General features: G+C 43.7%; 1 protein-coding gene across 4 annotated transcripts in view; it reads left to right on the forward strand.

Annotated features, from left to right (window-relative positions):
- The window catches only part of cpeb2 (cytoplasmic polyadenylation element binding protein 2), a 52894-nt gene that overhangs the window by 2903 nt on the left and 22491 nt on the right, over positions 1-27500 (forward strand). For all 4 annotated transcript variants that reach the window (XM_015976336.3, XM_015976337.3, XM_015976338.3 and 1 more), the window contains exon 2: positions 19260-19529. In XM_015976336.3, the coding sequence (XP_015831822.1) occupies positions 19260-19529 (270 nt within the window). The remainder of the gene's footprint in view (positions 1-19259; positions 19530-27500) is intronic.

Genomic DNA, 27500 nt, shown 5'->3' on the forward strand with positions numbered 1-27500 from the left:
ATCGGAGCGTCCCGACATTTATCCCAGATCAATCTGAATCGGTAACGGTTGATCAGAGCTACACAAGAATTGAAAGTCAGCATCGGCCTTTTAACACCAGAATCATTGCATCTCTAATCTCTGTTTACCTGTAAATAAAATGCATATTAACTTGCATGTCTACTGATTTAAAGAACATAATGGTGCTGTTGAGGCTGATGCCCGAAACATGCACAGTCAGCAGTCACATTCATTAAAGCAGGGATGGGGAACCCTGGTCCATGGAGGGCCGCTATCCAGCATATTTTAGTTTCAGCCCTGCTTCAACACACCTGATTTCAATCAGCAGGTGACTAACAGGCTTCTGCAGAGCCTGATGAGCTGCTGAACAGGTGACTCAACCGCTGAATCTGAAGTGTTGGAGCAAAGACGTGCAGGATACCGGCCCTCGAGGACCGGGTTCCCCACGCCTGCATTAAAGAATGAACATTTCCTTTCATGTTGCTTGATGAAGCAGTACCAGGATGAAGTCTTGAGGCAAAGAGAGGGATTAGTGAGGACTGAAAGGAGCGAGCATCTCGGAGTCTTCAGTTCAGAAAGCGCTTGCGCGGGTGCACGCAATGGAACCTTGCGTTTTACTGGCTTTTATGCACTTTTGTTGTTTCTGATGCTTTTTCTGAATGCTGTGGCGTCTCTGGTGACTTATGATCGAGCTTCGCTGCTGAGGCTTCGTCCTCCTGTTGATGTAGCGGGCGCTGAGCGCTGGGAACCTCACGAACGACGTTGTTGTTTGGACTGCCCGTATGCACTCTGCCCCCCGGCCGTGATGTGTCGGCCTTCTGTCCACCCCAGCTCAAGACTGAAACATTGTAGAAGATGGGGAAAGCGAGGTAGCCAGCGCATGAGACGTCAGGCTGGACTTCCTGGATCCCTGAAGAAGCTGCTGGTCCGATTCGGCCCAGCTTGTGACCCGGTGGTTCCGAGACGTCTGATGGTTTACTCTGCGCCCTGCCTTGTGAACTTGGCCGGCTTTGAGGGTGAGCTGGCACCGCGCCACGGCCAATCGGCTTGAGGACCTTGCCAGAGTGGGGTTTGCTGGGAGAATCTACGCTCGGTTACGGGCTCAGAGCTGGACGAGACGGTGCGCGATCCCGGTGCTGCGGCCCCGCCGCAGACCCGGTTTGGTCTGGTCAATGCCAGGTCTGTGCAGAACAAATCTTTTATTCTTTGGGATTTTTTTATTCAACATGGCTTGAGTTTTCTGTGCATCTATGAGTTCTGGATCCCGTTTGGTGACTCAAGCGCCCTGCTGGAGCTGGTACCACCTGGCTGCTCCTGTTTTAATATCCGTAGATCGCGGGGCAGAGGTGGAGGGCTGGTTGTTGTTTTTAAATCCAGCTTTCCTTGTAAACAGCTCACACCCACCATGTCATTTTCTTCCTTTGAACTGTGCATCTCCCCCCGCCTGCTCGTCGTGCTGATTCATCGCCCTCCAAAGACTGACTCTAACTTCCTAAATGATTTCTATGATCTTGTGGCAGACTGCATCCTAAAATATGACTATGTCCTATTTCTTGGGGATTTTAACATCCATATCTGCTGTCCTGACAATGTAGCCTGGCAAGCCAGACTAAACAAATGTATTATTTAATGTATTATTACAAACTTTGCAAAGCAAGAATGTGGTCTAGTTCACTAGGCTACTGACAATGTGCTTACTAAAGGCTTTTGTAATTTGCTAGATTCATTCAATTTAACTCAATGGGTATCGTCCCCAACTCATGCCAGGGGTCACACCCTGGACCTGGTTCTCTCAGGATGCTGTGAGGGCCGCCAGAATGGCCTATTTTGCAAACATCATTGAAACAAACTCCAATAATCCTAAGATTCTCTACAAAACACTAAACTCTGTTCTGGTGTATCAGGAGCCTAGCTTCATGTCTCCTACAGCTGCTGGAAACTCTGAAGATTTTCACAGATTCTTTGTAGATAAAGTATCGGGCATTAGAGCAGTCATTTCTGGTAACTCTGTTGACCCTGTTCCAGTTCCTCCATCACCACCCACCCTGAACTCCCTCAATACTGTTTCATACTCTGAGCTGAGTACGCTTGTTGCGAGGCAGAAGCCATCTGGCTCTCCACTTGACGTTCTGCCGCCTCGTCTCTGGAAGGCTGCCTTTCTGTGCCTTGGCCCATCACTTGGTCAGATTATCAATGGGAGCCTCAGCACAGGTGTGGTCCCAGCTGCTTTGAAAGCAGCAGTTATTCGGCCGACCCTGAAGAAACCTGCTGCTGATGTCTCTGTGATAGAAAATTACAGGCCTATCTCTACCCTGCCTTTTACATCTAAACTGCTTGAGAAAGTCGTTTATCAGCAGCTGGTCTCACATTTAGCTGACTCTGATCTGTTTGAGGTTTTCCAATCAGGGTTCAGGTCTGGCCATAGCACAGAGTCGGCTCTACTGAGGGTCCTAAATGATATCTATCTATCACTAGATCAGGGTACATCTGTGGTGCTTCTGTTGTTAGACCTAACAGCAGCCTTCGACACAGTTGACCACGCGATTCTACTGGATCGCTTGGAACAATGGGTTGGGATCAAAGGGTCAGCTCTGGATTGGTTTAGATCGTATCTCCACAACAGGACATTCTGTGTTAAACTGGGTGATGTTTTTTCTTCTTGGGAGGGGCTCCACTGGGGGGTCCCGCAGGGATCGATCCTTGGTCCTCTTTTGTTTGCAATTTATCTGCTACCTCTGGGGTCAATCTTTCGTAAACATGGCCTCTCATTCCATCTCTATGCTGACGATTGCCAGATTTACTCTCCATTGTGTCAGGAGAAAGGTCACTCTATCCAGTCCTTTGTGTCTTGTCTTAATGAGGTGAAGTCTTGGCTAATGGACAACTATCTGCAACTGAATGAGGGAAAGACAGAGCTCATTGTTTTTCACCCCAACAGCAGGGCTATGGGTCGTTATGTTGATCTTGGCCCTCTTTCTCCCTACTCAAAACCAGTTGTGACCAGTTTGGGGGTGAAAATTGACGCTGGACTTAAATTTGATGCTCACATCAATTCTGTGATCCGGCCATGTTTCTTTCATCTGAGACACCTTGCAAAAATCAAGCCTATGCTGTCGACAGCCCACCTGGAGCGGGTACTTCATGCTTTTGTAATTTCTAGGCTTGATTACTGCAACTCTCTATTGACCCTTTACACCGACGTCACCTAATCACATGGGGCCACCATGGTGGACGGCAAAAGCATGTAAACAGTGAGCGACACGAGTACTACACAAAGGGAAAAGTAGAGCCTGAAATTGTTTTACGATCAAAACAAGAACAAACTCCTCCAGCATTCCTTCAACTAGTTCATGCCCAGATCAGTTATCAGAAGAAGTAGCGCATCTAGCGGGGGCTCATAGAGAACTAGCTTACCAACGTTAGCTTACGTTCTCTCTGCAGCTGTTCACCGATGTAAACATGTTGCTGACTTTGCCTAAATTCACTCCTCTGGATTTATAACTTTATGTTGTTAACAGCGTTTCACTTTACACCAAAGCTGATTGTTAAAAAGTCCGGGTCCCCACCAGCTTCTGTTGCTGGTGGTGGTACCGGGTTCAGCTGCTGCTCTCACACCAGAATGAGAAGCTCTCTGAACGCCGACGCTCATATAAATAAATAACGTCATTTTAACGAACGTAATCATGCATCGGAGCTTTAAGCTCTGGGATTAATAAAGTATTTTTGAATTGAATTGAATTAATATTGTTTATAATTGTCTCACTTTACACTACAGTGGACGGAGCGCATCCTCCGTGGTGAAATACCCGTCCATCAGGATTATCAATAACTTGTATAAACACATCACATTTATCCCTGTCCCTGTCTTCCTCGTGAAATAAATGAACGTTAATCTTACCCGCTAAAAACATGCTCGCTGCTAATCTGAGGGCTGCTAGTCCGCTTGGTTGATCGCTGCAGTTCATCTCCGTCCTCAGTCTCCATCATAGTTATTAAAAACACAAAACGAGTTGAGTTTACGTCCTTGTCTGTTAGTGCAGCCGACCACACAGCAAGCTAAACCATTTTACTGTCAAATCAACTAAATAAAAACCATAAAAGGCTACACACTGGCTTGTTTTGACTAGCTTCACTGGAGTTTCTATGGGTGTAAACGGTCTTTTTGCCGTCCATCATGGCGAAGGGGGTGGTCACATGAGTGGCGTGACGTCACGTGCAAAGGGTCTATATGCAGGACTGGGTCAATCATCACTGCGCCACCTACAGGTTGTGCAGAACAGCGCAGCGAGGTTTCTGACTGGGACCAGGAAACGGGACCACATCAGTCCAGTTCTGGCCTCCCTACACTGGCTTCCGGTCTGCTATCACTCACACTTTAAACTCCTCGTCTTTGTTTACAATTTCTTCCAGGGTGGTGCTCCCCCCTATCTGGCCACGCTCCTGAACAGGCATTCCCCATCACACGCTCTGTGCTCCTCTGACCAAGGCCTGCTCGCTGTCCCTCGTTCTAGATGTCGTACCAGTGGGGACCGGGCTTTCTCAGTCCTAGCACCGTCACTCTGGAACCAGTTGCCACCCTCAGTCATGCTATCCCCATCTCTGCCAGCCTTTAAGAGTCGCCTAAAGAACCACCTCCTCCGCTTGGCGTTCCCTGAACGTGTTTGAGTTAGGCCTTCATTTATGTTGATTTTAATTCCCTGCTTTCATTGGTCTCTTTATCTCTTGTTTTACCCATTTGTTCTCTACTTTAATGTTTTACCTTTTTTTTCTCATGTACCGTGTTCAGCGCCTTGGGCTTCCCGACAGGGCGCTTTATAAATAAAGCTTTGATTGATTGATTGAATCTGGCTGTTGTTCTCTTCTGGAAGCTGGCAGTGGGCAGCAGTCACATGGCTCTGAACCATCCCTGTCTTGTGGGTGAATCAGTAGGAACATAAAGGCTCACGGGGTTCTGTCATCTCAGTGCTACTTATTTTGGTGAAAAGAAAACAGCCAGTGTGTGTGTTGGTTGTTTGTGCTAGCATCTTACAAACACCAGCTGAGATTTACATGGATGTTCCAGTTCTGCAGGACAGGGGCTGGAGCGGGTAGCTTCAGGTTTCTCATGTGATTTGCACACTGAGGTGTGTGTGTGGGAGCATATGGGTGTGACTGGGTGTGCCTGTTACAGTGCGTCTGTGGTGCTGCTGTTTCAGTGAGTGTGTTTACATGCAGCCAGTATCCCTTTTAATACCCGAATATTCACAATAACCCGGTTCCGCAGGTCCTTGTAAACACCGCCAAAAACCCGGATATGCTCATAGCCGGGTTTTAAAAAACCCGGTTACTACACCTGGGGTAACCCTTTTCTAACCCGAATGTTTGGTCGTGTAAACGCATATCGGGATATCCCCATCAAAGCGTGTGCGCTGCACATGCTCTGTTCGCAAGGAGTCTTGGTCTTTTGAGTAGCGAGACGTCTTGTATGCGCCAGAACACCGGAAGTAAACAACAAGTTGGAAGCAACATGGCGAGTCGCGGCACAGCACCACACTTTCGGAGTGACGAGGAAACTAAAGCGCAAACAAACGCGGTCGCTATCTCTTCCGAACTGGGAAACATGTTGTTGTTTTCACGGATACCGGAACAAGAAGAACCGGAAATGACGCATATTGCGTCTGGACGTAGTCCATACGTCCTGACGCTACCCCAACGTCCGCATTTACATCAGGTTATGCAAGTTAGTAATAATAATAATAATACATTTTATTTAAAAGCGCTTTTCAGAACACCCAAGGTCACTTGACAGAAAACACTTAATAAAATACAATAAAACAATAATAAAACCCAAATTAAAGCTGCAAGCAGCGTCGTTCGGCCCTCGCAGCTCCGCGCCGCTCCGGTCTGGACGGCAGCCCGGGGCACCAGTGCACGTCTGACAGAACAGAAACGTCAACCACCCCGACACCAGAAACCGCGAATGGCCTCCTAGTCTGCACCTCACCCTGACTCAGCATCCCCTCTGAGCTCACCATTAAATTGAATATTAAGATTACGGCGTTACGCCAGAATTCGCCATGGCATCAAAGCCCCTCCCTTTCTGGAAAGCTATCAGATCTGAATGGTCATTACAGCATCATGAAGACAGTGCATGACCTTAGGGTCATGTTGACTAAATTAGAGGGGACAAATATGGGCATTTCAGCATAAAAAATAAATTCCTGTAGTCAGGGGGCGGGGCTTAGGTGATGTCAGCTGTCCACATTGTCATTGTTTACAGATATGGTCAATGATCACACAGACAAAGTTCGAAAAAGATCTGATCATGCACATGGGAGTTATTAAGTCAAGTAAAGTAATGGCGAAAGGTCAACGTTTGAGGCTTAGCCACGCCCACACCTTTCAACTTTTGAAAAATCCGACGGTTGAATTTTTTCCCCTATGTCTTAAGAGTGTATTGCAGAAGTTTGAAGGTGATTGGTGAAAAGGGCGACGGAGCATCACTCTCCAAACAATGTGTGCGAAAACCACTAAATCACGTACTTGCACCAAAATGGCCGACTTCCTGTGCGACTTTACGCTTGGCTCCAAGAGACTTTTTTGTAGGTCCTGAGACCCCACATTAGTGTACCAAATTTCGTAATCCTCAGTCAAAGCATGGCTTGGGGCTGAAAGTTTTAATGGCTCTAGGGGGCGCTATTTAAGAATATAGGCCACGCCCACAAACTTCAGCTGTCTATTTCTCTTGGAGCTCAGACTAGGATCACTCACCAGAAGTTTCGTAGCAATATCACGATAACTGAAGAAATGAGACAAACGTATTTCCATGGCGTGATGGCGATTTTCGCCATGGTCCCAAAGCCCCGCCTTTTTTCAAAACCTGCCAGTACTGGAGACCAAGTAACCTCAACTTGTCTACTGCTGTTTGCCACAGAATCCTGGTGATTGGGTAAAAGGAGTCCAGTAGGGAGCTGTGAAAAAAAGAGTAGCGTGGCGACAGGTCAAAGTTTGAGGCTTAGCCACGCCCACACCTTTCAACTTTTGAAAAATCCGACGGTTAAATTTTTTCCCCTATGTCTTAAGGGTATATAGCAGAAGTTTGAAGGAGATTGGTGAAAAGGGCGACGGAGCATCACTCTCCAAACAACGTGTGCGAAAACCACTAAATCGCGTACTTGATCCAAAATGGCCGACTTCCTGTGCGACTTTGAACTTGACTCCAAGAGACTTTTTTGTAGGTCCTGAGACACCACATTAGTGTACCAAATTTCGTAATCCTCAGTCAAAGCATGGCTTGGGGCTAATAGTTTAAATGGTCCTAGGGGGCGCTATTTCAAAACATAGGCCACGCCCACAAAATTCAGCTGTCTATTTCTCTTGGAGCTCAGACTAGGATCACTCACCAGAAGTTTCGTAGCAATATCACGATAACTGAAGAAATGAGAGACAAACGTATTTCCATGGCGTGATGGCGATTTTCGCCATGGTCCCAAAGCCCCGCCTTTTTTCAAAACCTGCCAGTACTGGAGACCAAGTAACCTCAACTTGTCTACTGCTGTTTGCCACAGAATCCTGGTGATTGGGTAAAAGGAGTCCAGTAGGGAGCTGTGAAAAAAAGAGTAGCGTGGCGACAGGTCAAAGTTTGAGGCTTAGCCACGCCCACACCTTTCAACTTTTGAAAAATCCGACGGTTGAATTTTTTCCCCTATGTCTTAAGGGTATATAGCAGAAGTTTGAAGGAGATTGGTGAAAAGGGCGACGGAGCATCACTCTCCAAACAACGTGTGCGAAAACCACTAAATCGCGTACTTGATCCAAAATGGCCGACTTCCTGTGCGACTTTGAACTTGACTCCAAGAGACTTTTTTGTAGGTCCTGAGACACCACATTAGTGTACCAAATTTCGTAATCCTCAGTCAAAGCATGGCTTGGGGCTAATAGTTTTAATGGTCCTAGGGGGCGCTATTTCAGAAAATAGGCCACGCCCACCAGATGTTCACATCAGATCTTTTGGGGGGCCGGACTAGGATCACTCACAAGAAGTTTCGTGACGATATCTTTGGAAATGACGAAATGGGAGGCAAACGTAAGGCCAAGGCGGTACGCCTGAATTCGCCGCGCCACCACAGCCCCGCCCTCTGCCGAAAACTCCCATAAAGTGACGCCAAGCAACCCCCACTTGTCTTGAGTTACCAGCTACAAATTTGTGGTGATTAAGTGAAATGGGGCAATTTGGGACCTTTCACAGTAAAACTTGATCTTTTTGGTCCTGAGGGGGCGGGGCTTGTGTGATGTCATCATCCGACCTTTCAATTTACTTTGTGGGTGGATGACGAATGACCACAGAAAGTTTGGTAACTCTATTCCATTCAGTTATGAAGTTATAGCAATTTAAATATTTTTGGCGAGTAGTCAAACTTCGAGGCCTGGCTCCGCCCCTTCAACATATACGAAAACTCAGAATCCTTATCTCATTTTGTTCGCCCATCCCTTCTGAGCAATTTTACACAATTTTTGAGACGATCGTGCGAAAAATGATCGAGCAATCCAATCAGAAACGGACCCTAAAAACGGCAAAAACGGCAAAAAATCGCCATTTCAACCCAAAATGGCCGACTTCCTGTTTGATATTGACCATGGTTGCAAGAGACTTTTCTGTGCGGACTGTTGAGTACTACAAGTGTACCAAATTTCATAACTGTACGATAAACTAAGCTTTATGGAGAGGGGTTTTTTTCACTTTGTAGGGGGCGCTGTTCAGCCATTTTCTTTGCGATTTTTTTGGGACCTTTAAAATATCAAATTTTTCACCAGGCCTGACAAGTGTGCAAAATATTGTGAGTTTTGGGGTATGTTAAGGTCCCCAAAAAGCTGTTCAAAGGGGGCACGGAATAACAAAAAATAATTAAAGCTGCAAGCAGCGTCGTTCGGCCCTCGCAGCTCCGCGCCGCTCCGGTCTGCCGTCGCACCAGTGCACGTCTGACAGAACAGAAACGTCAACCACCCCGACACCAGAAACCGCGAATGGCCTCCTAGTCTGCACCTCACCCTGACTCAGCATCCCCTCTGAGCTCACCATTAAATTGAATATTAAGATTACGGCGTTACGCCAGAATTCGCCATGGCATCAAAGCCCCTCCCTTTCTGGAAAGCTATCAGATCTGAATGGTCATTACAGCATCATGAAGACAGTGCATGACCTTAGGGTCATGTTGACTAAATTAGAGGGGACAAATATGGGCATTTCAGCATAAAAAATAAATTCCTGTAGTCAGGGGGCGGGGCTTAGGTGATGTCAGCTGTCCACATTGTCATTGTTTACAGATATGGTCAATGATCACACAGACAAAGTTCGAAAAAGATCTGATCATGCACATGGGAGTTATTAAGTCAAGTAAAGTAATGGCGAAAGGTCAACGTTTGAGGCTTAGCCACGCCCACACCTTTCAACTTTTGAAAAATCCGACGGTTGAATTTTTTCCCCTATGTCTTAAGAGTGTATTGCAGAAGTTTGAAGGTGATTGGTGAAAAGGGCGACGGAGCATCACTCTCCAAACAATGTGTGCGAAAACCACTAAATCACGTACTTGCACCAAAATGGCCGACTTCCTGTGCGACTTTACGCTTGGCTCCAAGAGACTTTTTTGTAGGTCCTGAGACCCCACATTAGTGTACCAAATTTCGTAATCCTCAGTCAAAGCATGGCTTGGGGCTGAAAGTTTTAATGGCTCTAGGGGGCGCTATTTAAGAATATAGGCCACGCCCACAAACTTCAGCTGTCTATTTCTCTTGGAGCTCAGACTAGGATCACTCACCAGAAGTTTCGTAGCAATATCACGATAACTGAAGAAATGAGACAAACGTATTTCCATGGCGTGATGGCGATTTTCGCCATGGTCCCAAAGCCCCGCCTTTTTTCAAAACCTGCCAGTACTGGAGACCAAGTAACCTCAACTTGTCTACTGCTGTTTGCCACAGAATCCTGGTGATTGGGTAAAAGGAGTCCAGTAGGGAGCTGTGAAAAAAAGAGTAGCGTGGCGACAGGTCAAAGTTTGAGGCTTAGCCACGCCCACACCTTTCAACTTTTGAAAAATCCGACGGTTAAATTTTTTCCCCTATGTCTTAAGGGTATATAGCAGAAGTTTGAAGGAGATTGGTGAAAAGGGCGACGGAGCATCACTCTCCAAACAACGTGTGCGAAAACCACTAAATCGCGTACTTGATCCAAAATGGCCGACTTCCTGTGCGACTTTGAACTTGACTCCAAGAGACTTTTTTGTAGGTCCTGAGACACCACATTAGTGTACCAAATTTCGTAATCCTCAGTCAAAGCATGGCTTGGGGCTAATAGTTTAAATGGTCCTAGGGGGCGCTATTTCAAAACATAGGCCACGCCCACAAAATTCAGCTGTCTATTTCTCTTGGAGCTCAGACTAGGATCACTCACCAGAAGTTTCGTAGCAATATCACGATAACTGAAGAAATGAGAGACAAACGTATTTCCATGGCGTGATGGCGATTTTCGCCATGGTCCCAAAGCCCCGCCTTTTTTCAAAACCTGCCAGTACTGGAGACCAAGTAACCTCAACTTGTCTACTGCTGTTTGCCACAGAATCCTGGTGATTGGGTAAAAGGAGTCCAGTAGGGAGCTGTGAAAAAAAGAGTAGCGTGGCGACAGGTCAAAGTTTGAGGCTTAGCCACGCCCACACCTTTCAACTTTTGAAAAATCCGACGGTTGAATTTTTTCCCCTATGTCTTAAGGGTATATAGCAGAAGTTTGAAGGAGATTGGTGAAAAGGGCGACGGAGCATCACTCTCCAAACAACGTGTGCGAAAACCACTAAATCGCGTACTTGATCCAAAATGGCCGACTTCCTGTGCGACTTTGAACTTGACTCCAAGAGACTTTTTTGTAGGTCCTGAGACACCACATTAGTGTACCAAATTTCGTAATCCTCAGTCAAAGCATGGCTTGGGGCTAATAGTTTTAATGGTCCTAGGGGGCGCTATTTCAGAAAATAGGCCACGCCCACCAGATGTTCACATCAGATCTTTTGGGGGGCCGGACTAGGATCACTCACAAGAAGTTTCGTGACGATATCTTTGGAAATGACGAAATGGGAGGCAAACGTAAGGCCAAGGCGGTACGCCTGAATTCGCCGCGCCACCACAGCCCCGCCCTCTGCCGAAAACTCCCATAAAGTGACGCCAAGCAACCCCCACTTGTCTTGAGTTACCAGCTACAAATTTGTGGTGATTAAGTGAAATGGGGCAATTTGGGACCTTTCACAGTAAAACTTGATCTTTTTGGTCCTGAGGGGGCGGGGCTTGTGTGATGTCATCATCCGACCTTTCAATTTACTTTGTGGGTGGATGACGAATGACCACAGAAAGTTTGGTAACTCTATTCCATTCAGTTATGAAGTTATAGCAATTTAAATATTTTTGGCGAGTAGTCAAACTTCGAGGCCTGGCTCCGCCCCTTCAACATATACGAAAACTCAGAATCCTTATCTCATTTTGTTCGCCCATCCCTTCTGAGCAATTTTACACAATTTTTGAGACGATCGTGCGAAAAATGATCGAGCAATCCAATCAGAAACGGACCCTAAAAACGGCAAAAACGGCAAAAAATCGCCATTTCAACCCAAAATGGCCGACTTCCTGTTTGATATTGACCATGGTTGCAAGAGACTTTTCTGTGCGGACTGTTGAGTACTACAAGTGTACCAAATTTCATAACTGTACGATAAACTAAGCTTTATGGAGAGGGGTTTTTTTCACTTTGTAGGGGGCGCTGTTCAGACATTTTCTTTGCGATTTTTTTGGGACCTTTAAAATATCAAATTTTTCACCAGGCCTGACAAGTGTGCAAAATATTGTGAGTTTTGGGGTATGTTAAGGTCCCCAAAAAGCTGTTCAAAGGGGGCACGGAATAACAAAAAATAATAATAATCAGAGCAAAAACAAGAGGCCTTCGCAGCGCTTTCGCTGCTCGGGCCTAATAATAATCAGAGCAAAAACAAGAGGCCTTCGCAGCGCTTTCGCTGCTCGGGCCTAACAAGAAAAAAAAAACAAAGAGAGAAACAGTTCAATAAAATCAGAGGTTGTAGGCAGATTTAAACATGTGTGTTTTGAGTTTTGTTTTGAAAAGGGTAAAACTGTCGACGTTCCTGATGTCTGGGGGAAGTGAGTTCCAGAGACGAGGAGCAGAGCGGCTGAAAGCTCTGCTCCTCATGGTAGCGAGACGGGCAGAAGGAACCGCAAGATGGATGGAAGAAGAAGATCTGAGAGAACGGGATGGGGTGTGAATACTTATAAGGTCTAAGATATATGGAGGAGAGAAGTTGTGGATAGCTTTGAAGTTATGGAGGACAATTTTGAAGATGGACCTGAATTTAACTGGGAGCCAGTGAAGCTGCTGGAGAACCGGGGTGATGTGGTGAAAGGAAGGGGTTCTGGTGATAATACGGGCTGCTGAATTCTGGACCTGTTGCAGTTTATGAAGGAGTTTGTTGGGGAGACCATAAAGAAGTGAATTGCAATAGTCGATACGGGAGGTGACGAGGCTGTGGACGAGAATGGCGGCAGTGTGAGGGGTCAGGGAGGGGCGGAGACGGTTTATGGAACGTAGATGGAAGTATGCTGACCGAATTATGTTATTAATGTGAGCTTGAAAAGAAAGTGAGCTGTCGAGAATGACACCCAGACTCTTGACGTGAGGGGAGGGGGAGACTATGGCGCTGTCAATAGTTAAAGAAAAGCTGTCAGATGTTGAGAGGGTGGAGTTAGTGCCAACTAGAAGAAGTTCAGTTTTATTGCCGTTGAGTTTGAGGAAATTAGAGGTGAACCATGATTTGATTTCAGAGAGGCAGAGTGTAAGGGAGGATGGTGGGAGAGTTGAGTTGGGCTTACTGGAAATGTAGAGCTGGGTGTCATCTGCAAAGCAGTGAAACTGGATATTGAATTTGCGGAAGATTTTGCCGATAGGGAGGAGATATACTATGAAGAGGAGGGGCCCCAGGACAGAGCCCTGGGGCACACCTGACTTGACTGGGGAGGGTTCTGAGGTAAAGGATTTTAACTGGATGAACTGAGTGCGGCCAGTAAGGTAAGATTGAAACCAGCTGAGGGGGGTGTGGGTGATGCCTAAGGAAGAGAGTCTATTGAGGAGGATGGGATGAGAAATGGTGTCAAAGGCCGCACTCAGATCGAGGAGAATAAGAATAGAGATTAAACCAGAATCAGCAGCAATGAGTAGGTCGTTAGTGATCTTAATAAGTGCTGTTTCTGTGCTGTGGTGGGGACGGAAGCCAGACTGAAACTGTTCATAAAGGTTATTGCGGGTGAGATGGGAATGGAGCTGAGATGCAACAGTTTTCTCAAGGACTTTGGAAATGAAGGGAAGATGGGAAATGGGACGGAGGTTATTGAAATCATTGGGATCTAAACCAGGTTTTTTTAGAATAGGGCTGACTGAAGCGGATTTGAATAGGGATGGGACCGTACCAGAGGATAGTGAGGAATGAATAATGGCTGTTATAAAAGGGAGCAGAGAAGAAAGGCACGATTTAACTAAAACAGTTGGAATAGGGTCCAGTTGACAGGTGGAAGGTTTGGATTTGGTGATGTAATCTAATATTTCTGAGGGATGGGGAAGTTCAAAGGAGGAGAAGGGAATGGTGGGTTCAAATAAATCAGGAGAGGGAGGGGAGGAATGAGGTAAAGAGAGATGGATTCTATTGACCTTCTCATTAAAAAACTGAAGGAGAGAGTTACAGGTTTCTGAAGAGTAAAGATGGATGGGTAAGGAGTCGGGAGGCTGAAAAATGCTGTTCATGATGGAAAATAATGTCTTAGTGTTGCTGGAGTTGGACGAGATGAGACCGGAGTAATACTGTGACTTGGCAAGGGAGATGGAGTCCTTGTAGAGAGAAATCTGAGCAGAATATAAGTCTTTATGGATGGAGAGACCGGTTTTCTTGTAGAGTCTTTCAAGCCTCCGGTTGGTAGCTTTCAAGGAGCGAAGGGCAGGGGTGAACCATGGAGCAGACCGAGTAAAATGTACAGAGCGGGATTTGATGGGAGCAAATGAATTAAGGATAGAAACCAGACCGTTATTGTACTGAATGACAAGATCATCGGGAGTAGAGGACAAATTAGGGGTCAGGGTGGCAAAACTGGAGGACAGGGAGGCTAGATCAATGTCCTTAATATTACGAAAAGAAATGATACGTGGTGACTTGATGATGGAGAAACGGAGGGGAACAGAAAAGGAGATGAGGAAGTGGTCCGTGAAAGGGAGCGGGTCAGCTGTACAGTTGGAGGGGGTCAGGCCGGAGCAGCAGATTAAATCCAGGGTGTGACCTTTAATGTGAGTGGGAAAATTGGCATATTGATGAAAACTGAGGCTGTCCAAAGATGAGGAGAAGTCTTTGCTGAGGGGGAGGGCCATATTGTCCATATGAATATTAAAATCACCAAGTAAAAGTACATTTGGGGAAAGGGAGGACAGATGGGATAAAAGAGCAGAGAGTTCATTTAAAAACTCAGGGCTGAACTTGGGGGGACGATAAACAGACAATTATTGTGGGGGTCGGGCCGGAGAGTTAGAGGTAACTCTTTCTATTTATGCTTGTAAACGGGTTATTCTGATCAACTCAGAAACCCGAATACCGACCTTAACCCGATCATAACCCGGATATTGGCTGCATGTAAACATAGTCAGTGACCTTTGACCTCTCACCCTGCTGGGTTCAATAGGTTTATTTCCATGAAACCAGAGCATGAAACCATCAGAGACTGTCACATGACCGCCATCCCCACAGTCACATGCACATAAAAGAATCTAAAAAATAGGACAAGTTCCACTGTTTTCAGTCAACATCATTCCTATTCAACCCTGCTGACATTTTTATTTTAAGCAGCAAAAATAAATACTAGGAAGTTTTTGGAGCCTTGAAACCAGAACCAGCTATTCATGTGCTAAATAGTGATGCAACACCTTGATAAGTTTACCTGCTCAAAAATCAGTTTCAGCTCCTCATTTAAAATGAGGATATTATTGTGAAAAGTGACTAACTGTGACAATTGTCTCATCTGACACCATCCGTCTGTTCCACTCTCCGCTGCTCCTCATGTTCTGTTCTCCAGTTCTGCTTCAACTAACTCGCTTGAGCCTAAACATGTTGAGAAGGGTCTTCTCGTGTATTTGCTAGTATAGCTAGATATCTCTTGAACCGACAGACACCTTCTAATAAAAAATCCATAAAGTAACCAGTGGATTTACTTCAATGACTGATTGACTTTAGAGTCCAACAGATTTACCACCTGCATGGTGGCGCAGTGGTTAGCACTGTTGCCTCGCAGCACAAAGGTTGCAGGTTCGAAACTCGGCTGCGGCCTTTCTGCGTGGAGTTGCGTGTTCTCCCCGTGCATGCGTGGGTTTCCTCCGGGTACTCCGGTTTCCCCCACAGATCACAACATGCCCTATAGGTTATAAACTGTAAGTCGCTTTGGATAAAAGCGTCTGCTAAATAAATAAATAAACATAAACATAAACATATAAACCTCCTGGAGTAATTAACATTAGGAAAGATAAACATGGCTGTAAATCAATAACTCCATTTTTTATTATTTTTTTACGGCTGTGATGTGCCAACTACTTTTATCGGAGAACTACATTTCTTCAAGTACTTTAAAATCTTAACTAGGAAACTATGATTTTGGATCTATAATAGTCCACATGGAAGATCTGTTAGTTTTCTGATCATAAGAGTTTTCTGTTTCAGATGAGCCAATCAGATCATTATCCATTATTATCGTTTGATGTCATAGGAGTTTTTATTGTGCATCACTAATGTTGAGAAATGTGCATTTCTACAAAGAATGCTAGACCTTTATTCGTTTTTATATGCTATAAGCTCATAGTTGACTAGATGCTTTAAAGTATATGTACTAATAAGAGATCGACCAGTCAGGTTTTACTATTAACAATGGCTATATACACTCAACAGAAATATAAACACAACACCTTTGTTTCTGCTCTGATTTTTCATGAGATGGACTTAAAGATCTAAAATTCATTCCAGATACACAATATCACCATTTCTCTCAAACAATGTTCACAAATCAGTCTAAACGTGTGATAGTGAGCACTTCTGCTTTTCTGAGATAATCCATCCCACCTCACAGGTGTGCCACATCAAGATGCTGATCTGATATCATGCGTAGTGCACAGGTGTACCTTATACTGCCCACAATAAAAGGCCACCCTGGAATGTGCAGTTTTTTTTTTTTTTTTTTGCTTTATTGTGGGTTTGGGGACTCAGAACCGGTCAGTATCTGGTGTGACCACCATTTGCCTCATGCAGTGCAACACATCTTCTTCGCAAAGAGTTTATCAGATTGTCAATTGTGGCCTGTGGAATGTTGGTCCACTCCTCTTCAGTGGCTGTGCAAAGTTGTTGGATATTAGTGGGAACTGGTACACGCTGTCGTATACGCCGGTCAAGCACATTCCAAACATGCTCAACGGGTGACATGTCCGGTGAGTATGCTGGCCATGCAAGAACTGGGAAATTTTCAGCTTCCAAGAATTGTGTACAGATCCTTGCAACATGGGTCCGTGCATTATCTTGCTGAAACATGAGGTGATGTTCATGGATGTACGGCACAACAATGGGCCTCAGGATCTCATCACGGTATCTCTGTGCATTCAAAATGCCATCAATAAAATGCACCTGTGTTCTTCGTCCATAACAGATGCCTGCCCATACCATAACCCCACCACCACCATGGGCCACTCGATCCACAACACTGACATCAGCAAAGCGCTCACCCACACAACGCCACACACGCTGTCTGCCATCTGCCCTGAACAATGTAAACCGAGATTCATCCGTGAGGAGAACACCTCTCCAGCGTGCCTGACGCCATCGAATGTGAGCATTTGTCCACTCAAGTCTGTTACGGCGACGAGCTGGAGTCAGGTCAAGACCCCGCTGAGGACGACGAGCATGCAGTTGAGCTTCCCTGAGATGGTTTCTCAGTTTATGCAGAAATTTTTGGGTTATGCAAACCAATTGTTTCAGCAGCTGTCTGAGTGGCTGGTCTCAGACGATCTTGGAGGTGAACCTGCTGGATGTGGAGGTCCTGGGCTGGTGTGGTTACACGTCGTCTGCGGTTGTGAGGCCGGTTGGATGTACTGCCATATTCTCTGAAACGCCTTTGGAGACGGCTTATGGTGGAGAAATGAACATTCAATGCATGAGCAACAGATCTGGTTGACATTCCTGCTGTCAGCACGCTCCCTCGATGCTTGTGGCATTTTGCTGTGAGATAAAACTGCACATTCCAGGGTGGCCTTTTATTGTGGGCAGTATAAGGTACACATGTGCACTACTCATGATGTCGGATCAGCATCTTGATGTGGCACACCTGTGAAGTGGGATGGATTATCTCAGAAAAGCAGAAGTGCTCACTATCACACATTTAGACTGATTTGTGAACAATGTTTGAGAGAAATGGTGATATTGTGTATCTGGAATGAATTTTAGATCTTTAAGTCCATCTCATGAAAAATCAGAGCAGAAACAAAGGCATTTATATTTTTGTTGAGTGTATGTATGTAATATATATATATATATATATATATATATATATATATATATATATATATATATATATATATATATATATATATATCATAAATGTTGTGCATATAAATACCGTATGATCAGTTTTTTGACTTCTGAATAACTTTAACATCTTTTAAATCAGAAATGCATCTAAAGTTTATCAAGCAAATTAATACACTGACCAAGTGTTAACTATATAAAATATAGTAAATGAAAATAAATGTCAGTTGACAATAATGTTTTAGAGCATTTATTATGGAGATGTTTTTCAGGAACATAAATGTGCATTTAAATAAAATTACGCAGCAGCAGTGGGCTGTCCGCAGATGTGCCTGTTCGATTCAACTAAAGAGGTATATCAGCCAACCAATATCAGTCAATCTCTAGTATTAATTTTTTGAAATTAATTTAAATTTATGGCTGTTTGCCACACACCAGTGAAATTGGCCTTTTTATATATAATATGTATCGACCCTTTGCACGTGACGTCACGCCACTCGTGACCGCCCCCTTCGCCATGATGGACGGCAAAAAGACCGCTTACACCCGTAGAAACTCCAGTGAAGCTAGTCAAAACAAGCCAGTGTGTAGCCTTTTATGGTTTTTATTTAGTTGATTTGACAGTAAAATGGTTTAGCTTGCTGTGTGGTCGGCTGCACTAACAGACAAGGACGTAAACTCAACTCGTTTTGTGTTTTTAATAACTATGATGGAGACTGAGGACGGAGATGAACTGCAGCGATCAATCAAGCGGACTAGCAGCCCTCAGATTAGCAGCGAGCATGTTTTTAGCGGGTAAGATTAACGTTCATTTATTTCACGAGGAAGACAGGGACAGGGATAAATGTGATGTGTTTATACAAGCTATTGATAATCCTGATGGACGGGTATTTCACCACGGAGGATGCGCTCCGTCCACTGTAGTGTAAAGTGAGACAATTATTAACAATATTAATTCAATTCAATTCAAAAATACTTTATTAATCCCAGAGCTTAAAACTCCGATGCATGATTACATTCGTTAAAATTCTGTTATTTATTTATATGAGCGTCGGCGTTCAGAGAGCTTCTCATTCTGATGTGAGAGCAGCAGCTGAACCCGGTAACACCACCAGCAACAGAAGCCGGTGGGGACCCGGACTTTATAACAATCAGCTTTGGTGTAAAGTGAAACGCTGTTAACAACATAAAGTTATAAATCCAGAGGAGTGAATTTAGGCAAAGTCAGCAACATGTTTACATCGGTGAACAGCTGCAGAGAGAACGTAAGCTAACGTTGGTAAGCTAGTTCTCTATGAGCCCCCGCTAGATGCGCTACTTCTTCTGATAACTGAACTGGGCATGAACTAGTTGAAGGAATGCTGGAGGAGTTTGTTCTTGTTTTGATCGTAAAACAATTTCAGGCTCTACTTTTCCCTTTGTTTAGTACTCGTGTCGCTCACTGTTTACATGCTTTTGCCGTCCACCATGGTGGCCCCATGTGATTAGGTGACGTCGGTGCAAAGGGTCAATACATACTCGTGTGTGTGTGTGTGTGTGTGTGTGTGTGCGTGTGCGTGTGCGTGTGTGTGTGTGTGTGTACATAAAAGTGTATTTGATCAATCTAAACTTGCCTGCACCCTCTCTTTGTTGTGCACACAGCCTATGGTGAAGCCGTCCCCATGGGGCAGTCACCAGGGAAACGGCTGGGGCTCCGGTGGGATGTCCTGGGGTCGGGACCACCGTGGTCGGAGTGGCATCGGTGTACCTGGCTCAATCAGTCACGTCTCGCCCCTGAAGAAGCCCTTCTCCAGTAATGTCATCGCTCCTCCCAAGTTCCCACGCTCTGGAGGGTCCCTGGGGGCCAAGTCCTGGATGGAGGAGAACATGTTTCGCACGGACAGCAACAGCAACACTGTGCTGCCCCTGCAGGTATCTGTTTGGCTGCATTTTGAATGGTGAATTAGTGTGCATGTGCATGTGTTTGCATGGTTAACAGGTAGGTTTTCTTTCAGAGCCAACAGCAAGGGTTTGCTGCATAAGTGTCTTGCATTTAGAATCATTTAATAAAAAAAGTAAATGGGGAATTGAAACCAAACTTGTGAAAATGCACTCATCTAAAACTAGATATAGATGTGTACTTTTAATTAACAGATAATTTTAGCCTAATTGTCCTTGTCTAGTCCAATCATGTTCACTGAAGCTCACCCACCAGCATGAACTTTTGGCTTATGCTTACTACTAAACAGCATGGAGGGACACAAAGAAATAATTAAGACATGACATTTATTTCTGGGTAAAGTAATAAAGAGTGCCTCCCTTAGATATTAAAGAGCTTTCTGAATGGCCCTAGTTTGGAGACATTGTTTAATTCCAACAAGACAGGTTAGCTAACAGCTAGCCGGGGGCAGCCAAGACTAAAGTGTAATTCTCTCATCTTAAACCAGCTTCAGTCTACATAGTTTTATATCATTTCATGCAGCATTATTCTGTAAAGCACCAGCTGCACATCAAATACTTAACATGTGTAAATATCATCATCATCAACACAATGCATCACCCCTGGTGCTTAAGAGTTAATTTGGCTTAAAATTTCTGAATGTTTGTGCCATATTCTCAATTTAGTGCACACAAACACTATTTCTCTAATCAGGGGCCTTTGCAGGAGCTTTCCACAAGAGTGAGGTGGTAATTATTCTGTTTATACTTTGAAACACACTCAAAAAATATCAAAATACTTTTCTATCTCATCGAAAGGTTGCAGGTTCGATCCTGGCTCCAGCCAGAGAATGCTGCTAATGCGAGACACTTAACCCACATTGCTTGCTAGTGGTGGTCAGAAGGATGGGTGGCGCCTGTGTTCGGCAGCCTCACCTCTGTCAGTGCACCCCACGGCAGCTGTGGCTACATCGTAGCTCATCTCCACCAGCAATGTTTTTAATGGGTGAATGACTGATTGTGTTGTGAAGCGCCTTTTGGGGGGGGGGGGGGGGGGTGTAGAATCCTGGTCAGTGTGCCTATATATGGGGCTCCAGGTAGTCACTGTGTTGTTTGGTGACATTGTGTACCACAGAGGAAGCGAAGGAAAGCATTTTCTCAGGAGATTAGAAAGAAAATTATAGACAAGCATGTTAAAGGTAAAGGCTATAAAACCAGCTCCTAGCAGCTAGATGTTCTTGCGACTACATAATATTTAGAAATTCCAGATACATGGGACTGTAGCCCATCTCCCTGGATGTGGCTGCAGGAGGAGCCCATCTCCCTGGATGTGGCTGCAGGAGGAGCCCATCTCCCTGGATGTGGCTGCAGGAGGAGCCCATCTCCCTGGATGTGGCTGCAGGAGGAAAATTGATTACAAATCAGAGACAGATAATCCGAATGGTAACAAAAGAGGCCAGAAACGCTTCTAAAGAGAACCAGGATGAACTTCAAACTCAAGGAACGTCATTGTCAAATGGGACCATCCTTTGTTGTTTGAGCCGAAGTGGACTACATGGGAGCTGAACAAAGAGGACACCATTGATGAAAACTAATCATAAAAAGCCTGACTGTAATATGCTACACTACATGTGGTCAAGCCACAAAGCTTCTGGGAGAGTGTCCTATGGACAACCCTGAGCATTCTCTTCACAAGACTGTCCGACAACGGAAGAGTGTCCAGTCAGAGGCTTCTTCAGTTTGGCTGCAACACTGACCGCTACTGGAGATCCTTCCTGCCAACAGCCGTTGTAATATACAACAACTCTTTGATGACTTGATTATTATTATTATTCTGAGCTACTACAGCAATCAATTTCACTGTAAACCCGAATAAGTTCCCAGAACTCAAAAATTTTGAGGCAATCAATTGCCTCAATTTTTTTGAGTTTTGATACTGAAAATTTTAAGTTTTCATAAATAAAATTTCTTAATAAATTTTACTCATACATTTGAAGTTTATTAAATTAAAATTGCTCATCCAATCAACTCAAAAGTTCAACTGTACACTGTAACCTCGAATAAGTTCACTGAACTCAAAATTCATGAGGAAACTGATTACCTAATAATTTTTAAGTTAACTTATCTAAAAACTATAAGTTAACCATAATTTAAAAAATATGACCTGAATAAAATCAAAGCATTTAACTACATCCAACCTATAACTTAGCACGTAAGCAACTTACAAAGCTTTATTTCACTAAACTTGCATATTTCATTTTGATTGAACTTTATTACATGTTTTTACTAACTTAATAATATAACTTATACGAACTCTAAATGGACCTATTAAACCCTAACCCAAATAAGCTGAATTTACTTAAAAGTGACAATTTGGCAGGCTGGTCAAGGCAGTAATTAACACCAGATCATGAATCACACACCCCTAGATGCTAACAGCCAATAAAAGTGGAACACTCAAAGTCAAGTCAAGAGTATCTGGTGTGAACAACCACAGTATTAATAACAATGGGACAGCACAGCCGTACAGCATTACTTTGACCAACCTCCTCACTTATGGTGCCAACATGATACAAAAAGTAACATCACATCTGCAACACTGAACGAAATAATAACTGAGAACAACAATCATCCACAATAAACACGCATAAACACCCCAAAATAGAGCAAAATAACTGAAAATATGACTACCCACAATGCACCACGCCCACCAGTTTTTTATTGTTCCTGAAATCCAACACAATTGCTAGTTTGTGGTTGTTTTTCTTGTAAATCCACAAATATTTAAAATAATATACAAGTCTGTTTATCAGACACACTTTAGGGTTGACGTAAAGATGAATGGAATAATATAGAAACATAACATAATAAATCGATCTTTCTTTGGTTAATATTACTCATTAAAATTAAGTTATGTTTACTTAAAAAAAAGAAATAGTTCAGATTAATTAAAACATTTGAGTTCTATGTACTTAAAACAAGAAAAATGTTGAACAAGCTCAACACATTTGAGTTCTAAAAACAGTTTTTTAAATTATGAGTTTTATCTACTCAATATATTTGATCATGTTTTTTAAATTATGAGTTTTATCTACTCAATATATTTGATCATAGAACTTTGGGGTTTACAGTGTTCCCTCTGGGATTAATAAAGTATTTTTGAATTGAATTGAATTAAATTGACAGATGAGACAAAATGGAACTTTTTGCCACGGCACATGGGCTCGATGTTCTCAGATGGAAAAATGGAGCATATCAAGAAAAGAACACTGTCCCTACTGTGAAACATGGAGGAGGCTCTGTTATGGTCTGGGGCTGTTTTGCTTTCAGCACCTTGGGTCCCCTTGATTGGGGGTAGGAAGGGGCTTTATAAATAAAGTTGAATTGAATTGCTGCATCGGACACAGGGTGTCTTGAATCTTTGCAGGGTACAATGAAATCTCACGACCATCGAGGAATTCTAGATAGAAATGTGCTGGCTAGTGTCAGAAAGCTTGGTCTCAGTCGCAGGTCATGGGTCTTGCAACAGGACAATGACCCACGGCTAAAACTGACTCAAAAATGACCAAGTGGAAAACATTGGGCTATTCTAAAGAGAGCTTCTATGAGCCCTGACCTCAATCCTATTGAGCATCTCCGGAAGGAGCTGAAACGTGCCGTCTGGAAAAGGTGTCCTTCAGACCTGAGACGACTGAAACAGGAGTGGGCCAAAATACCTGCTGAGAGGTGCAGAAGTCTCATTGACAGTTACAGGAATCGTTTGATTACCCTCAAAAGGTCATGCAACAAAATATTAAGTTAGGGGTACCATAACTTTTGTCCTGACCTGTTCTATGAGTTTATTTTGTTAAATAATTCTGTTTAAGCATGGTTGAAAAGCAATGTCTGACTTTTATTGGTTACATTTCATAGATTTTTAAATTTATTATTACTTTTGTCAGATTCAAGTTATTTCTGTGACCATTATGGGTTCTTTCTTTTTATTCACTGAAGGGAAACCAACAATTTTGCCCATGTCTGTTCCTCTACCTGCTCTTGGCTCCATAGTTGATGCCAAAGCCATTTCAAGCAAGCGGCTGCATCTTTGTTGCTTCGCTCCATCACATCATCAAGCTCACCAAACCGATAGGGCGCTGTGATTGGGATAACACAATACTAATCAGGCCAATGATAGGCCTGCTGTGGTTACAATTAAATTTGGCTAGACGGACCTGCGAAGCAAAATCCTTTTGCTTCTGCTATGGTCCGTCTAGATTTCTAGGCTGTTATCAAACCATATAAGTTTAACATTTTATGAAGAACCTAATGATAAAATCTGGAGGAAACATTAAAAGTGAATTCCTGTGTCTGCTGCTGTGGAGTTGAACTGCCTTTACATAAATCAGGTCTCAGACTCCTGACAGCGCAGTGTTGACTCATTCAAATTACACTCATGATATCACCCCAAATATTGGTGCATGACTGTTGCTATGAGATGAAATTATTAGTGGAGTCACTGCCAAGAAGAGCAGTGCTCCCATTCCAGGAAACAGGATTGTTAATTTCCATAAACAGTGCTGAACCCAGAATGATTCAGATTCCAAGTCTTTTCCTTCCTTCCTTTCTGTTTAATGTCAGCAGTCGGTGACGGGCTGTATCTCTGCTGTGTCATGTTGTAGCGCTATTCAGGGGTGGGAGGAGGGCAAGAAGACAAAGTCCCTTCTACTTTCAGTCAGAGGGTTACGTCTGTAGGATGTCTGGGAATTTTCAAACAATGGATTTCTCGACAGATATTTATGAACTGAAGATTACCCACCCACTGGTCCGTATATACTGTATGAGCATTTCCAGCTAGACCATCTTGAGCAACACTAGCAACACACCACTTCTGTTTCTGATGGCCTGTACTGATTCTTGGTTCTCGTATGGCTCTGAAACCAACGGTGTCCAAATTTCAAGGGGAAAAGGCTGTTCCTAAAGCTGCGGCCCGTAGCAAGACGTCATCGAGAGGAGGAGGGGATTTTGAAACGGCTATAGCTCTCCCTCCCCTTCTGGATGTCACTGAAAGCCATTCCTCATCCCATGCACACGTACACAAACAGCCATGTAACGCTAATGGACAGTTTGTTCCTGCTCAGACACACCTGATTGTAACTGCTGAATTATCTCCTCAGCCTTCATCGGGTTCTTGCAGCAGATGCTAAACACTCATTTTAATTAACATGCAGTTTTCAAGCAGAGAAACATCTAAAACTGGCGGGAAAATGGCGCTCCAAGTCCACTCCCGCTAACGCTGCGCCAGGCTAAAACAATAGTCTGATGTAGCTTAAGGTTGAACGATAGCTAATAGCTCCAGTACTCAAAAGATGATGTGTTTTTGTTCCCTCTCCTCTCACAGTTAGTTTGAGGTTTACAGACTGATATTAATTACACAGCATTGGGCTGCATGGTGGCGCAGTGGTAAGCACTGTTGCCTCGCAGCACGAAGGTTGCAGGTTCGAAACTTGGCCGCGGCCTTTCTGCGTGGAGTTGCGTGTTCTCCACATGCATGCGCGGGTTTCCTCCTGGTTCTCCGGTTTCCCCCACACATTACATCATGTCCTTCAAAAAGCAGCTGAAGACTCACCTGTTCAAGCTGGCTTTTGTATGACCTTCTTCACCTCTCTCTCTTTATTCTGCTCTCCCCACCTATTCCACCTTCCTCAGGATCCACTGGTTCCTGTTCACTCTCTTTCTTTCTTAACATTTTTTATTTTAAATCCCAATTGCCTATTTTTGCTCATTTTAAATATATTTTTAAACATTTTCTAAATGCTTTTTTATATTTTTACATTTTTTTTGTTTGTTTTGTTTTTGGGAAGCGCCTCGTGATTTTTATCTTGAGAGGCGCTATAGAAATGATATTTTCTTCTTCTTCTTCTTCTTCTTCTTCTTTAGGTTATAAATTGTAAGTTGCTTTGGATAAAAGCGTCCGCTAAATAAATAAACAATAAACATAAACATCGGTGTGTCATCCCGAAGTGCATGCTTGGAACCGGGACACATTCTCGTTATTTGACTGCTACCTCTAGTGAACACACAAGTGTTTGGGTCTACGCTGTAGGCTTGCGTAATGATTCATTTCCAGTAGAGAACAAAGAGAGGGTCTTAGAGGACATTCTGTATACATGATGAAAGCTGATCTACTTTGTCACATAACAGGGTCAGGTTGTTGACAGATTTAAGCATTTTTCATGTTACTTAACGATTTTTAAACTACGTCTCACGGCTTTAACAGAATACAATTTTAAGATGTGTGATTAACTTGGAAAATATGATTCAGAAGAATAAAAACTTCTTCATGGAAGGTCTTGTTGCTGGTATGAAATGGTGCTTAATTGTGGTGAGTTCATAGACACCCATAAGAACCTGATCTTGGCTGATCATTCTGAATATGGGCTGATTCTGATGACCAGCAGGCCTTGGACCTGCCATGAAAGCTACTCATCGACTGACTGATTTGTTGGTAAAATGTCAACTTTGAAGGATCAGTTAAGCCAAATTTCTGAAACATGTTTAGACACTAGTTTTAAAATATAGTGTGTATTTGTTAACATACTGATGGTGTGTTTACCTGCAGTTAACGCTGCAGTAGTATCCTGCATGTGATTGCCAGCTTCACTCGCCCCTGGACAAGTCAGGTGATCTCTCCATTAACAACTGTTTGGAGTGTTTGGTCATCTATTCTTGGCTTCCAAGGTTATTTTAAACCCTTCAAGAGCAAATTAGAATTTGGCAATTATCCGTCCATCCTTTTAATCTACGTACTTATCCTAGGGCCTTGTTGCTGCAAGGCAATAGCGCTAACAAATGTGCCACTGGGCAGCCCAATTTGGCAATTAGTTGAACGCGTTTAAATTTAGATTTTTTTTGTTCCAAACAATCGTTGAAACGATGCAATCAACAAAAAATTAATATGTGAATGAATTTGGCCTATTCCAATTGGCAAGATCACTCTTATTTTTTTACTTGAAGTTACTGGTGATCAAAATATGTCTCTAAAGGTCTTCGTTCATGTTATGAAAACGTACTGCTTCATCAGTGCGCCACCATGACACGAATAAGCAATAATGTAATATTTCCAGACTTATCGGGCCTACAACTCCCAAGGTCCTGCGGGAGATGAGACTTTACTCTTTTAATAAAATGATTCTGATTAATGATTAACATTGAGCAGCGTTTACAACCTATTGACATTTTCTGTGTACTTTCACACTTAATGCTCTTATTTTGGTGAGCCACGTTGCAGTGATCAGTTAGTTTTAGCTGAACAGAAGTAAGAGAGGACGAGAGAACAATCTTTTACATAGCACTTCTCAAGATAAAAATCATGACGCGCTTCACAAAATCAAAAAAAGTATAACAATTTTTTTTAATAAATGATTAAAATATGTTTAAATTGGGAAAATCAAATTTGTGAATAAAAATAAAAAAAACCTAAGGAAAAGGGAGAGAGAAAATGAATAGGTAAGAGGGAAATCAGTGGATCCCGGGAAAGGCGGAACAAGAGCAGAACAAGGAGAGGGTGGTGATGAAGGTCTCACCAAAGCCAGCTTGAACAAGTGAGTCTTCAGCTGCTTTTTAAAGGAGACCACTGAGTCCACTGATCTCAGGCTCAGGGGGAGAGAGGTCCAGAGTCTGGGGGCCACAGCAGCAGATGATCTGTCACCTTTGACCTTTAGCCTGGTGCTGCACAACCAGTAGGCTTTGGTCACTGGACCTCAGGGACCTGCTGGGGGTGTAGGGACTAAGAAGATCACCAATGTAAGATGGTGCTTGTCCATGTAAGGCCCTATAGACCAGAACCAGGATCTTGAAATGAACCCTGGAGTTGACTGGCAGCCAGTGAAGCTGGAGGAGAAGCGGGGTGATGTGGGTGTGTTTGGAGGACTTGGTCAGAAGCCGAGCACAGGTGTTCTGAACCACCTGTAGACGGTTCAGGGAGGT

Source organism: Nothobranchius furzeri, chromosome 8 (genome assembly GCF_043380555.1).
Source record: "Nothobranchius furzeri strain GRZ-AD chromosome 8, NfurGRZ-RIMD1, whole genome shotgun sequence".
Taxonomy (NCBI): Eukaryota; Metazoa; Chordata; class Actinopteri; order Cyprinodontiformes; family Nothobranchiidae; genus Nothobranchius; species Nothobranchius furzeri.